The sequence below is a fragment of the Pyxicephalus adspersus genome, chromosome 6, assembly GCF_032062135.1.
Source record: "Pyxicephalus adspersus chromosome 6, UCB_Pads_2.0, whole genome shotgun sequence".
NCBI lineage: Eukaryota > Metazoa > Chordata > Amphibia > Anura > Pyxicephalidae > Pyxicephalus > Pyxicephalus adspersus.
Window position 1 is genome coordinate 58,690,617 of NC_092863.1, and position 14,715 is coordinate 58,705,331.

General features: G+C 38.0%; 1 protein-coding gene across 1 annotated transcript in view; it reads left to right on the plus strand.

Annotated features, from left to right (window-relative positions):
* The first annotated feature begins 1,294 nt into the window (after nucleotides 1-1,294).
* LOC140333940 (uncharacterized) overlaps nucleotides 1,295-14,715 on the plus strand; it is an 82,380-nt gene continuing 68,959 nt past the window's right edge. Inside the window, exon 1 of the mRNA XM_072415970.1 lies at nucleotides 1,295-1,617. Coding sequence (XP_072272071.1) covers nucleotides 1,551-1,617 — 67 coding nt within the window. The 5' untranslated portion in view covers nucleotides 1,295-1,550. The remainder of the gene's footprint in view (nucleotides 1,618-14,715) is intronic.

A 14,715-nucleotide genomic window follows, 5' to 3' on the forward strand; every position in this document is an offset into this window, starting at 1 on the left:
TACCATAAAGCAACAAACATTTTATGTCCTTAAAAAAATATTAAATTATTTAAACCAGCAAAGTAGTCATGTAGTCATGGTTATTGTCAATTTAACATACAGATGCCAACACCGACACCGAGTTGAAATAAATCTAAATAATCCAATACATTTTCAAAGACAAAAAAAGTTTTTTTTTTATGTTAGTTTATTTGGCCTAGGCATGCATGATGATAAAAGGTTAAAACAAAAAATTAACTGAAAGCCCTAATTTCTTTTCTGAAACTCCAGTCATGTGTCCCAGAGCTTCTAAAACTTGCTGATGATCTTTGGAAAACATTTGGTTCCATTCATAACACTAAGATTTTTATTAAACCTGCAGCATTGTACAAATTGATTAAATGCAGTGCCTTGGCCAAAAGATAAATATATTACCCTTATTGGTAGTAGAAATTGTAGCATTTGTATCTTGGCAAAGGGTTCATTGGTAAGGCTGATTACTTGTTCCTTTAAATTTCTACTAGAGTAAAGTTGCATACACACGTGCAATAATAGTCGTTTTAATAGGATCTTTCAGGATCTTTCATGAGCCTTTCCTGCAACTAAGGACTGCACGATGCATGAACGAGTTCTGTACATTTTGCTCGTAGGATGGAGTAGGATCGTTAGTCATCCGTGGATCCGCCAGGACAGTTGTTCGGACAATTGACAACGGGCGCTGTACGCATACCAGATTCTCGCTCGATATCGGCCCTGAGCCAGTTATCGGGTGAGAACCGTTGGACGTGTGTACGTAGCTTAAAGCCATTCAAGGTTCAATTATTCCCTCCTTCATTATGCATTTTGCCTAACCAGGTTTCATTAGGGCACAAAGAAAGTGACAGACATCCTTACATAACCTATTATTTTCATTGTTACTTTGTTCATAGCATGAGCTGTCACACAATGTGAAAGAGATGTAGAGAGAAATGATTATGACCATCAGGATGAATATTAAATGTTTACACACTGCGAAAAGAGGAGACATAAATCTGAATGTTTCTTTATTTCAGCATCTCATCTTATATAATGTTTTTTATTTAGACATGTCTCATTTATTTATTTACTTTCTGAGTACAGTAAATTTTCATGGACTTTAGCTATTATAAAGAGAGTGCAGCCAGGTCTATCAGAATCACTTGTGTCTGGGGATGTTTACCAATCTCTGCTGAGTTCGCCTGACTCAGAGAGAATGGTCTCTGTACTGTAGAATTGCTTCCTGTCAGCAGAGTATAAAACCTGGAACTTTTCTCATGCTGGCAGTTGTTCCCTGGGAGAGCTGCCAGGCTGTGTAACGTCTAATCTCTGCTACTTCAGAGCCCAGGGCTGTACTACTAAAGCCATTCCTGCCTGTTTTAGGGAGTTGCTGTGCACTTCTGCTTACAGGTCTGAGTACTTGGGCTAATACAATGTGTGACTCAGCAACAGCTGTATGATATCAACATCATTCACCCTCCTGGCAGGCCTGCATCCCATTGTACAAGTCTTCTGTTCCAGACTGGCAGCTGATGTGACATTCATTGCCATACAACATGTCTTCATTCCTGCACTTTATTTTGTGTTTGCTCACCCTGTGTCACTGTGTACATGAAATCTCAGGTAAGTCCCCCAGCCACTTTATGGCATATATTTCTGTGATTTGTCAAATAACTAATTAATGTCTTCATTTTCTTCTTCTGCCACTGCTGTGCTGCATATATCTTTACTGCAATCATTTATATTACTTATAAAACTTGTATACAGTAATATTACAGTACACTTGGAGATCTAGCAGATTGATTATGGTTGGATAATGAAGTGACTATAATAGCGTCTATGTGGGTTTAAACTTCTAAATTGATAAGGCATTTTAATTCAAAGTGAACTTGTGCTCGGATTATGAGCATTAAAGTATTTACATATTTTGAACAAGCAGTATCTTAAGTAAAAATAATAAAGTAATAAAGTAAATAATAAAGTATCCTAAAGTAAAAATAAACTATAAAAAGCAAAAACAAAAAGGTAAGCGGACAAGGTATTTATTGTTAGTAAACAGATCTTGTCCCTTATGTAATAAAACAAACTTACCTGTCTGTTCTCAGTCTTTTGATGAATGTACACTGAGCTGTGCATGTAACCTAGCCACACATGTGCAGGAGTTAAATCATTCTGACCTGGCCAATCAAACTGGCAACGACTTGAACCTGGAAACAGACCTGGCCAAGATGTTGATGCCAGCAATGGAGTAAGGAGAGGTGACTTTAGTTACACTTTAAAACAATCCCCACTTACCTCTGTAGCTATTGCCATGATGAAGAAATGTGTTACAAATTACAAAAGAGACATTGACATTTTATGCTTTCCCTGTTTTTCTTTTTTTCTTGCACCAGAATGTAGGCAGCCTGCTCGTCCTTCATAATAATTGCACTGTTAAAAATTGATTATATTTGAAAATCCTTGAGAATGAATTATTTCACAGTACAAGCAACTAAAAAGGTTAGGGATGGCTTGTTTTAAAATTGTGTTAGTTTGGCCTTAGTCTGGGCACAGGTGCATTATATAAGGACATCCGTATGGGATGCTGAGTCAGGATTTTTAATGTTTTGCAAAAGCTTGCCAGCATTCACGCTAAAGTACTAAGATAACTGTCTGAAATTTGATTTGGGCTTTTTGGGCTTTTTAGACACTTGTCTGTGTTGTTTTTTTTTTTTTTTTTTTTTAGGAAAAGTAGACCTGTGCCTACAGGTTCAAGGCATTGCGACAGCATTTACTTGTATAGTTATCAGTCACATATGTTTTCCCTATTAAATATTATCCAGTTATTTAAACATCACCACAATATTTTAATCTGGGTTAGGACCAGTAAAATCTGAAAATATGTGCAAAAGTGTTGATTCTTGTGTTGTGGCATCACTTTGAATGCTATCGTTCTATGTCACTTGAGTATAGTGGTAGAAATCTGGTCCTGGCTAAGTGTGTGACACCAGGATCTAAAACGTTAAGGTTATCTATGTGAAGCCCTAGAATTTCTTATAGTAAGTAATCATTCTTGTAAGTTTCTATGACTGATATTGAGGATATTTTATATCATGGCTCATTGTCACCAAATCATGCAATAGCTAGCTGATATTGAAGACATACAGTACATAACTAGCAGAAAGTGCTATATATGTTTAACAACTTCTATTGTTACCCCTAATGCTGGATTTTAAAACTTTTTCATAGCACATGGGATTTTATTAGGATAAATCACATAGGAGGTTTCTCCATTAGTGGCATTATTGCTTTGAATCTGTCATACAGGATTGCTTTTAAATCCTGTCATATAGGATTGTTTGATTTGAAGGTACAAGGAAAGATGGCACAGCTCTAAAATCAGTGACAGGAAAAAGCTTTCATGTAACACTGATATTGTGAATGTCCATTGAAAGGATTTAATTAAGTTTTAGCAACTTTAAAAAAAAACTTTTTTCAATATTATTTTTTACTTTTTGACAGCAGCTGTAAAATGAGTGTTAAATTTCTCTTTCTTTGTATTTGAGCTTACACTACGTTATTGTTTATTGTTTTTACTTTAGCTTATTTTCCTTTACTGTAAAGCCCATCCCCAGGTAAAAATAACTCCAGTTATCCCATTCTCCCACCACTCTGCAACCCATACCCATTTAGTTTTCCTTACCTGAAGTACGATATACTGATGACCAGGTCCCTTTACAGTGACATTATGATAATATCTTAATAGGACCTTACCAGTAAAATGTTTCTGCATCATGCTGATAGTGATGTGGACACCCAAAGGACAGTAACCAGAGGAAGATAGCAGATCCAGGGACCAGAGCATCACACGTTTTTCCTGTAATGCCAACAGTATTAGATTTAACTTGTTAAAGTCTACTCAACTCCAACTTGTTGGATCAGCAAAATCACTGATTGGAAAACATATCTCATGTACCACTGAGTTGGGTAAAGCACATCATATAAAGTACTGTCCAAATCTGGTGTAGTCACTGGTGATGTTATAGTGCCACGAAACCCGAGTTCTGCATTAAAGTAATATTGTACTATGTCATCTACATTTTTAGGCCCAGTGCAATGTGTAATTTGACTGCTATCATCACTAAACATATATAAAATTATTCTAATCTTTAAGTGTAAAGATGATTTCATACTTCCCAATAGAAAATAGGCAACCAAGGTTTGCAAAGTCTGGATACTTTTTCTGGATTGTATTCCAGTGTGGGGAATGACAAGATTAACACAGGGGGACATCTATAAACAGCTTACCATTTCCAACTGCTAATGACAAACTACAATTTAAAATCCTAAATTGTAAAAAAATGGTAAAATATTCACAAATAACAAAGTGTTGTGAAGTTACTGCATGACTTAAATATTGAATATTGAATTAACTAGGTAGAACTATAGTAGAATGTTGCTGTCTCCACTGTTGTAACTGCTACAAGAGAAAACAAATCCTCTTTTTATATCCTTAATCCTGTGTGCTGCTCATTTAAAACACAGCACACACTACATTTGTACTTCTGTGTATAATGGTGCTGTCATACATCGTCATATCATGTGGAAACACTGTATGGCCAATAATGCTCCTAAAGTCTTGCATTGTACATGATTACCATAAGGGGTTCCATGAGACTAGAAGTATAAAGTATCTTCTCTGTTAAACATTTTAGACCTAACAATCATTATAATATTTATATGTAGGTGAGGGTTAGTATTTTATTTTTTTTTTAAGCTCATGCCTGGAGGTGGTATTAAGGCCATCATAGTTGTCAAAGGTTGGCTAAGGACACATTCAGCTGCTGACTTCAAATAATGAGAAAGCAGCCCTGGCTCCAATAACAGATCACTCTGAAGGTCTGCTTTTTGGAGATAACATGAACATGCGTTCATATATTGACGTTAAAGAAGTCTTCAGTTTGCTGGGGATAATTTTAATGTAGGGTCCAAGGGAAGACCTCCCTTCAGTTCCTGAGCTTTTTAGTAATACAGTAACTATAGAGCCCAGTTGTAATGCTGATGAAATTTTGCTGTTGCAGTCATAAAATAAGTGTTATAAATTGCGTTTTACATTTGATTATTGATTTTTACATTTCAATATGCAAAAAATGTTATATCCTAGTGGTAAACCAAACTAGTTTTGTTACAATGATATCACTTGAACTATAGCAGTGCCCAGTGTTCATGCTGTGTTTGATGTGATTGCATACTGTTACACACAAGAAATACAAGATGTTGACACTGCAATGTTCTCATGCCTCTCTCTGACCTGTAAACTCTGACAGCAAAATTACACATCTCATCACTTTAACTGAGCTTATATTTAACCTAGAAATATTTGCTTATACGTTAAAGCTGTACTACAGCCTAATCCTTAGTATTGTATAGTTGTACAGGCTTTTCTCCTGTACTGAAAAGTCAGATAGAGCATTTCCTGAATGATGAACATTTCGCCCTTCCTTTCACAGCCTTGCTTATTCTTCTGCTAGTATTACCTAGTTTGGTCTGCATGAGGCAGGGTGCTGTGACTTTTTAGGTGTTATGAAAAGTTCCTCTTGCCCATCATTCCCACCAGACATCATTCCCACCAGACATCATTCCCACCAGAGATCAGCCACATTGCACATAAAAGCATAAAACAAAAGTCACTAGGTTTAAAATAAGGTATGTATTTAAAATAAAAGATTTTATACAAAAACAATATTAGCATGGTAATAAGAGGAGTGGAGAACCAGCACGGATGAAAAATGAACTTTAATTTAACACTTTTATTAAAACTTTAGGTATAAACAGCACAGGTATTGACATCCAGATGGCAGAAAACTGCATATACATCTTTATCTCACTGGGTCTGTTCAGATTACCAGGGGGCATGTTTGGTCCCATGTTGGCTGTGCCATTCACCGCCATTTTGCCTATGTGATATGAAGGTGGCCATCACCGCCTATTGAAAAATGACAATGCATGTTCATATAGCTAGTATGCAGGAAGACCTTTCCACCCAACACTGCCTGCACATTTCTGATGCCACCACTGATAATACAGATAGTGAAGTACAATTGATATTGCCTTTTATATTTACTGACTGTCGGATCAATAGGGATATACTAGTATTCACAAATTGACTGTTATTCTACTGGCAAACTTCACTTCATTCTTGTAGCAGCATACTTCTCCAATAACTAGAATTGTGCTACCAAAGCTCTCCACTGACCCTACACTTACAATTACCTATGTAATAGGACAGTTCAACAATAAATGGCACCATTGTGTTCCATTCTTCAAAATACTAAATTCTATAAATGCATTGAGTGTGGCTAGCCTTGCATATCTCGGCACCACAAAATTATGCCAATTACTTAGATGAGTGCCAAAGCTTTTAACGTCCACAACTTGGACTATACTCATGGAACAGAAAGGGAAGAGAAAAGGCAGGCTTTTTTGTTGGCACAGAAAAGATAATAATTTATAAAATCAATTACAATTTTTATTTGTATACAAAAAACCTTTACAATTATTTATGCAGATAAAAACAACGTTTATAAGGTAGCAAGGATTAATTTATCCACACTACTACTGACTACCAAGTCAATAATGCAATAACTTGCAATAATGCAAATAATCATTATTGCAGTTTTAGGGTCTCCTTTGTCCCCTGAGGAAGCCCATTTGGGCAAAACGTGTAGGGTAGAGACCCCGCTTTTTGACCTTTCTTATACGCAAGTTTGTGACTTGGTGGTCAGTAGTATAGTGTGGATAAATTATGTTTTTATCTGCATAAACACTTTTATAGATTTTTTGTATACGAATAAAAATTGTAATTGATTTTATATATTATTATCTTTTTGTGCTGTCAAAAAAGCCTGTCTTTTCGCTTTCCTTTCTGTTCTATAAATTGTATAAATATTTAATGTATAATCAGTTTTTCTAATGTCCAACATCTTAGAAATTCAGTCTTGGAAGTGATCGAGAACGAACCTGAAACTGCCAGGATAAAATCACCTGACTCCCTTTATGCCACCCAATTTACAAAACAATATTATCAGTGAATTTTTTTATTATTTCTTTTAAGGATTTTTTAAACTATTCCAAGCTAATCTGTTACTAGCAACTGTATGTGACTCAAAGAATGCCAATTTAGCCTTTTTTTAGATGAAAATACTTCTTCAATAAATTAGATTTTTTATTATTTTTATATTTTTTTTTTATTGATTTTCCCCTGCTAAACAGGGTTCTATTCTTGTTGTCTGCTTATCATTGCATGAAATGATTTTTATTCTTGGAATGTGTTTAATGATTGCTCTGTATGACTCTATTTAGTATCTTGTACACGTCTGATCTGTTAAGGACACAAAAAGACTCACATGGTCAAAGGTCCCTGAGTGAAGAGTTACTTATATAGATAATAATAATGCATTATGTAGTATTTTTGTATTATTAGGAACATACAGTGTAGTATTGAGAGTTACACACCGAAAAATGTATTTTTTTTTATTAACCAACAGTTCTAGACAAAAAGTTTATATAGGTACATCCCCTTAACCACCCTAGTCTTCCCCTGGGTAATAGTGTACCTCCTGAAGTGGGTTCTTTGTAGGTCCCTCTGTTACAATATAGATCACATTCATATATCTATTTATGTGGAACACAGAAAAATGTTCTTTACCTTTTTAAAAACCTGACCACCACTTTTAAAACTCCATATTTATAAAGTTGAAGTAGGTTTTGTTCCCTGGTAATGTGATTTAGAAATCAGTAGCTTTATTCTCTTGAATAGAGTAACTGTTCACCACTAGTTCAAGCTGTGATCACCATGAGCAGTGGTGATTAGCAAGCAGTGGTATGTGGCCCATTGACTGCAGCTGTTTACCACAACTTTCAAAAGTGGAGAAATGAATGAAAACACATACTCATTGCTGTTTACATTGCATAGATGCTTTTAGTGCTGACAATTCTGGTAGCTCTCCAACAAAGCAAATATTAGTCACTGGTGGCAGGACTAGAAATGTTATTACTCTTTTTTTGTGTTTTGACTTTGATTTTTAGTATGGCACAATAATCAACATAAAATCTGACTTTTAAATGATCGTCAGGACAACCTCACTGGTTATCCAGTATATGGGTAACCCTTGAAGAGAAAAGCAGTTCAAAAGTATAAATGATAGCGTTTCATTTTAATAAGTAACTACTCCAGACAACAGTCAGGTGTTAGATTCCAGGGAGATTACTTATCTGGGTAAAGATAAGGGAAATGTGAATCCTTACCCTGGTGACCATGGATCAAGCTATAAACTTAAGAATGTGATTTATGTAAGCATGAAAAAACTACATTCAGTTGATATACAGAGAAAGTACTGTAAATTAATATCTGTAAAGGCTTTTTAAAGTAAGTCCATTCAGTGGACCACAGAAATGTAAGAAAAAAGTTTGCTGGCCACTAGGTATCTGTGCCTTGGCTCCTTTCACACTTGTGTGGAAAACCACATTGGTAGATGATCACAGGTGAATAGCATACTACCGTATGCAGATGGTGTGGTTCTTCCTCCAGAGGGAGAAAAGCAGTTGAACAGTTGGAAGCGACAATTCACTTCCAGGAACCCACCACAGTGCAACCACAACCATTTGTACAAATTTTCACAAAATTCCATGGGAATAGATGCCATGTGGCAGAGCCTTCGGTACAATTCTGCAGGCAAACTTAAGTATTGAATAACTGTTAATAATTGCTAGTAATAACCCTGGGAGATAATTTAAAGCTTAATTCCTTGCCTTTATTTGTCCACACTAGTAAAAAGTAATCTTCTTTTAAAAAAGCTTGTGAATTTACCTTGAAAAAAGCACTAGAGATACAACAGCACCAATGTGGCTAAAGACAGATGTGGAATTTAGACCTGGGTCTGTCCAACTCTTTCATCTACAACTCTGAAGGTCTTTCAGCTAAAGATCTATTGGGCCCTTTACATTATCAGAGTTCCTTCTTCTACAGCTCTTTTTACAACAGTGAGTGTCTGGACTTACAATTAGAGGTTCCATTAGGCCCTCTGGATCAAAGTGTATGGTTACATTTGCAACCTATGTTCCTAGTCTATTGTGCAGAAGACATGCAGATCACTATTATCAGTGTAACAGTTAGTGATGCTGTCTCATTAACCTGTGGTTGTGGATTTTGCACATGCTGAGCTCTGTCTTACCCACTGCTAACCTCTGCATGACTGAGCCAGTATATGCAGGAGAAGGGAAGTGTTGTCTCTTAGCAGATGTGAATAGATACTATATATTTCTTCCAAACTTTGTTCCAGGGACAACTGTTTGACAACTGAGTTAAATTGCCTCCTCTTTGTGCATATGCCCACTTACATCCTGTTTAATTTCAGGGCAAAACATTCAGTAGTTGTAATAAAAAAAACCTGACCCTTAGCTTGAAATATATCCTAAGCCTGACCTAAGTGTGAAATTTTATCATAAGCATATTGGCTCTTACTGCGTGAAAATCCTATTACCTGTCATTACTTAGTATTCATAAAGCTTAAAATGAAATATTAATTTTGAGTTGGCTGAATTTTTAATTTCTTTTTTCGGTATATACCTTTGTATTATACGTATTATGTCTGTTTATTTGCCATTTGCCTGAAGGCAAAGGCCTTCACAAGTTGTGTAACTAGGTGGAACCTAAGGCTTAGCATACAGCTTGCAGCAATATCATTTTAATTACAGGGAGTATCTGAAAGTGATGGCTACTTCTTGTAAGGTGCAATATAATTATAGGATACTTTCACTAATATAGAACCCCCTCCCTAGTATTCTAAACTACCCTAGACTTTCCCTCTAAAAATAGGTTGCTTACCTTACTGTGGCCTCCTTGTCTACAGATGGTAAAAAATCTAGGTGTGGGCAAGTCTTAAATATTTTTTCTAAAGCATGTTTTTGCTTCATGCTGCATTTTTACATGGCGAAACACAGGTCTAACTAATTCAAGCTTTAAGTGATAGAGTAGGGCAATGATTTCCCTTTACAGATAGCAATGACCAATAATCCAAATGCAGTTTTCACTGAAAGCGACCCATGCTTTCCCCCCAGGTTGCCCAGGTTTTGGACATGTTTACTTTAAACATACATTTAGAAAAAGACCTAAAATAAACTTACCCTACGCCCCAACATCACAGTCCTTCCTCGGATTGTCAAGGATCCCAGATCTCACCAACAATGTCTCCTGCACAGTCCGGGAGCATCTCAAGGTTTGGGATCCTCAGTGTTGCCAGGATCCCACCTGAAGACTCGTGATGTCACTTCCACCTAGACACATTGGGGGGGTGGGGGGTGATAACTAATAAGTTGACCCTAGCATTTGAGGTTTTTGATTTAGAATCTTCATTTAAGTCACAACAATACTAAGTCAACTAGTTTTCCCAGAAGGATGGCAGAAATTAAGCTCATTGATCTTTACTAAAACTGGTTTATCATGAGAAACCTTAAAACATATAATTGCAAAGGATGTTGGGGTTTCCATTCTGTTTGCTGACATCACACATCAAGTAAAAAAACCAAAAACAATTAAAAAACAGTTTTCATTGCTGTATGACTGTTGCTTCTAGGGAGCCCCTGCCACAGGTTGATATAGCTACATCCCACAGTTTGAGTTTTATGTAGTCTGTGACACCCGTGGAACTAATTCCTACTGATCGCCCAAATATTGGGAGATATCATGGCCTGCTGTATTGAACTTAATGTGTTTCTTCTTATGTCTCGTGTTATATGGTCACCTTGGGGGATTCAGAGTGCTAGGCCCAGCCATACTATGCAACACCTTAGGGCTAGTTCCTATTGTCAATCTTTTGCTTCTAGCTCAAAGAATCTGATCCAAAGATTATAGCTGCACATTTGGTAGCTTCTCATTCTGACTCTCTAACCCTCTTACAGTTTATCTAATGCTGAATGCACTCAAAGTTTATTTCAGTACTACCTCTGGGTTTGTATAGGACCTATACATAGCTTGAACCTGTCTATATTGTTTTACCAATTGAGGTTTGCTGGTGGCTAGGTATATACTCAGGACTTCTCTTCAATGTTGGACTCCCAATGATAGCCTTCCCTTAACAGAGTAAGACACCATCTTGCGGACATTTCCCCAAAAAATACCTTCTCATACTCAGATGCCAGTGAGCTTAGGCTAGCTACAAAAACTAAAGATACAAGGTACAAGAGCAGAATACTCCCACAGAAATACTGAAAGGACTTTGTCCTTGTATTTAGATGAGGACTTCACCTGCTCCTTATCAGTTTACGGTTTTGTTTTCTCTGATAAACTTACATTATATACTCTCTGTGTTATTACATGGCTTGCCTGGAATGTGTTTTCCTTTTATTTTATACCATAAATTAGGGTTTTGTCATCTTTTTCTTCTTTTAGGAATAAGCAAAACGGGTTATAAAAAAAGGGAATATACTTCAGTGTCAGTCAGGTGAATGGGCTACAGTCTGTATAGGCATGGGCATCCAGAGATAATTTTTTTGGGGGGTATGTGGAATACCCAAATATATGATAGAAGCCCGAAACGTCCTATTTCTTATCACTTATTGTCTCGCTGGGACCTCAGTATTTAAATATTTACTTATTTACTTTCAGTGCTCCCAGAGCTTGTATGTCTTCCATATGCTTAGAGTTAGCTATGATAAGACAAAAGAGTTTAAAACAGTCAATGAAAAATCTGCTAAATCCTTTGGCATGTTGGGTTTGTTGATGGTACTCTACTGGACCTCGGTTTAAGGGTTTGGCATTGGTTATCCCCTAGTAAATTATATTATTTGATGAATGTTATAAGAAACGATAAAAAAAAATTATTTGAAATCAATTACTCCAGTGCAAGAAACAAAATCTACGAGACTTCCCTGCAAATTGTTGGCTACCTTCTGCTATGAAACGTTGGCGGATTTATGGAGGGAAATCCACCCAACTAAATTGGATTACACCCATCACTCTCGACCGCACCAACATTTGCATTGACCATATTTTTGTATCAACCACTATCCTCTCACTAGCTGATTATGATTATTGTAAGATCATAGCCACTCCGTGGTCTGACCACGATGCTCTCCCCTCATTATTCCTCAAACCAAACTCCTCCCTGGTCATTGAATAATTCCCTTTTAAGTGACCCAATAGTTTGAAAGAAAATTCACACTGCACTCTCTGACTATTTTGAGCTTAATCTTACCCCCGAAGTCTCGCATGGGACTCTTTGGGCCACCCACAAGTCAGTTATCAGAGATCGCCCTATTCAGATGACTTCACAGATTAACAGCGACTTGCTCAAATAACACAGCTAGAATGCGATTACACTGATTTGTGTAGTCAGTTCTCAGCTGCACCTACGAAGGAACCCCTACAAAGAAATCCCAATAAAGCAGACAGAACTAGGCATGCAATCAAAAACTTTGAAAGCAACAAACGTCCGGGCCCAGATGGTTTCACTACAGTATACTATAAAAAAAATTCACTGAGGTGCTGGTGCCCCACTTGGAGCGTGTGTTTATTGACATTCTTAAAGGAGGCAAGCTAGGTGAGAGTGCATTGGAGGCAGCCTTATGCATGTTACCTAAGCCGGCTACAGACTCTATCTGCTGGTCTAGCTATAGCCCAGTCTCTTTACTAAATATTGATGTCAAATTCCTGGCTTCAATTTTGGCAGCTCGTCTGAATAAAGGCAAAGGCGGTGTGATAGGTCTGGATCAGACAGGTGGGAGATAACATTCGTCGGGTTCTTCACCTGGCGCACTTCGTACGCACCAAGGGGGTACCTGCGTTCCTCCTTAGCTTAGATAATAAAAAGGCCTTTGACTCTGTACAATGGCCATACCTCACTTACCTTCTAGAGGAATGGGGCTTTGGTCCATACTTTAGAAGTTGGGTTGCAGCTTTGTACAACTCTCCCAGGGTGTACATACAATATATGGGTCATAGGTCCTCCTATTTCCCAATAGGCAGGGGTACTAGATAGGGTTGTCCGCTGTTGCGGTTGGCAATGGAACCCCTGGCACAGGCAATAAGATACCACCTCGACATTTCTGGTGTGGTCATTGTGGGGGAAAAAACACAAACTCAGCTTGTTTGCTGATGACATGCTTCTCTGTCTCTCCAACCCACTGTCCTTTCCAAATCCCTGCCTAACCGGATGGCTCTACTCCAAAGGTTTAAAAAATGTTCTTGTTCTCAATCTGTATAAATGTAAGGCTAATAACTTTTCTGCCTAAAACGGTTTCTGTTCTGAGTGCTTCCTTTCCATTTATCTGGGAAGAGCGTCCCCTACGCTACCTGGGGGTATTCTTAACTGCATCCTATGAATCTATGTGTGCCGCCAATATTCTAGCCACCACCTGACCTCCTTGCTCGAATCTTGGAAGAGATATCAGATTTCCTGGCTGGGATGCATACCGTCAATAAAGATGACCTGGTTCCCAAAATTACTGTATCATATGAGGGTTCCGCCAATACAAAGCCCTGCCACAACTCTTCTGCAAGTTCTGCAAAAGCAAATGTTCTCCTTTATTTGGAACTCATAGGCCTCGCATACCTTGTCAGACCATACATCGACCACAGCAGCAGGGGGCCTCATCCATGCCACACCCCCCGTCTTACTATACTGCAGCTCAACTTGCACCCCTCACTGCTCATTATGTCTCTATGGATCCTCCTCATTGGGTCACTATCGAGGCTGACATAGTAAGTCAGGTCTCAGTGGACAAACTATTGTGAATTCTTCCCAGGGTGCGCCCTGTGGTCACCAACCCGCTATTGAGACACTCAATTCAGATTTGGGACTCAGCTAGGCGTTTGGGTGGCTTGGCCACTAATCACCCCTCATTGTCATCTATAGTGGAAAACCCCTTGTTTCCACTGGGATATGAACACCCACATAGATTTTAATGGCGGATAGGGCATGATCTTTATAATATGTCACAATTGTTAGGGCCGTGTGCTAGCTTCAACACCAGTGCATTAATTGAAAAATTTCAGATCCCGGAACATATGTGGGACACCACTGCTCACTGTAGCATTAATAGTTCTGCCATCGAAGTAAACTATAAGCTGATGATGCGCTGGTACATGGTTACAGTAGGATTAGCTAAAATAAAATCTGACCAGAGCCACAAGAGTTTCTGTGGCTGTGACTTCCCAGGCACCCTACATGATATCTGGTGGGCATGCCCCAAATTGCGCAGATACTGGACCCAGGTCTACCAAATAGCATACACGGTCACAGGATGGTCCTTTCCTAAGCGTCCGGCAGAGGCCCTGCTTAATTTAAAACCTGAAGTTTGCACCGTGACTCAAAATCATTTATTAACACATTTATTTATGGCAGCTAAACTGGTCATAGCGAGAGCTTGGTGGTCGGCCACTCCCACCATTGCACAAGTCAAGCAGGAAATGACATGGTTCTTGGTCAATGAAAAAAAAAGGGCCATACTTACAGACTCCATGTCACATTTTAATAAAGTATGGTCACCTTCAATTGATTATTATATGCCATTGGGCTGGGACCTCATGAGTTTAACACTCTAGGGCTTTATTGTTGGAATATGTAAATAATTAACTGGAGATGTTAATATTGCTCTACGTGTTGACCCGTCCAACCTTCCCTTCCCCTACTCTCTCCCCCCATCCACTTCCTTTGAAGGCCTCCTTCTCTTTTTCTCTTCTTT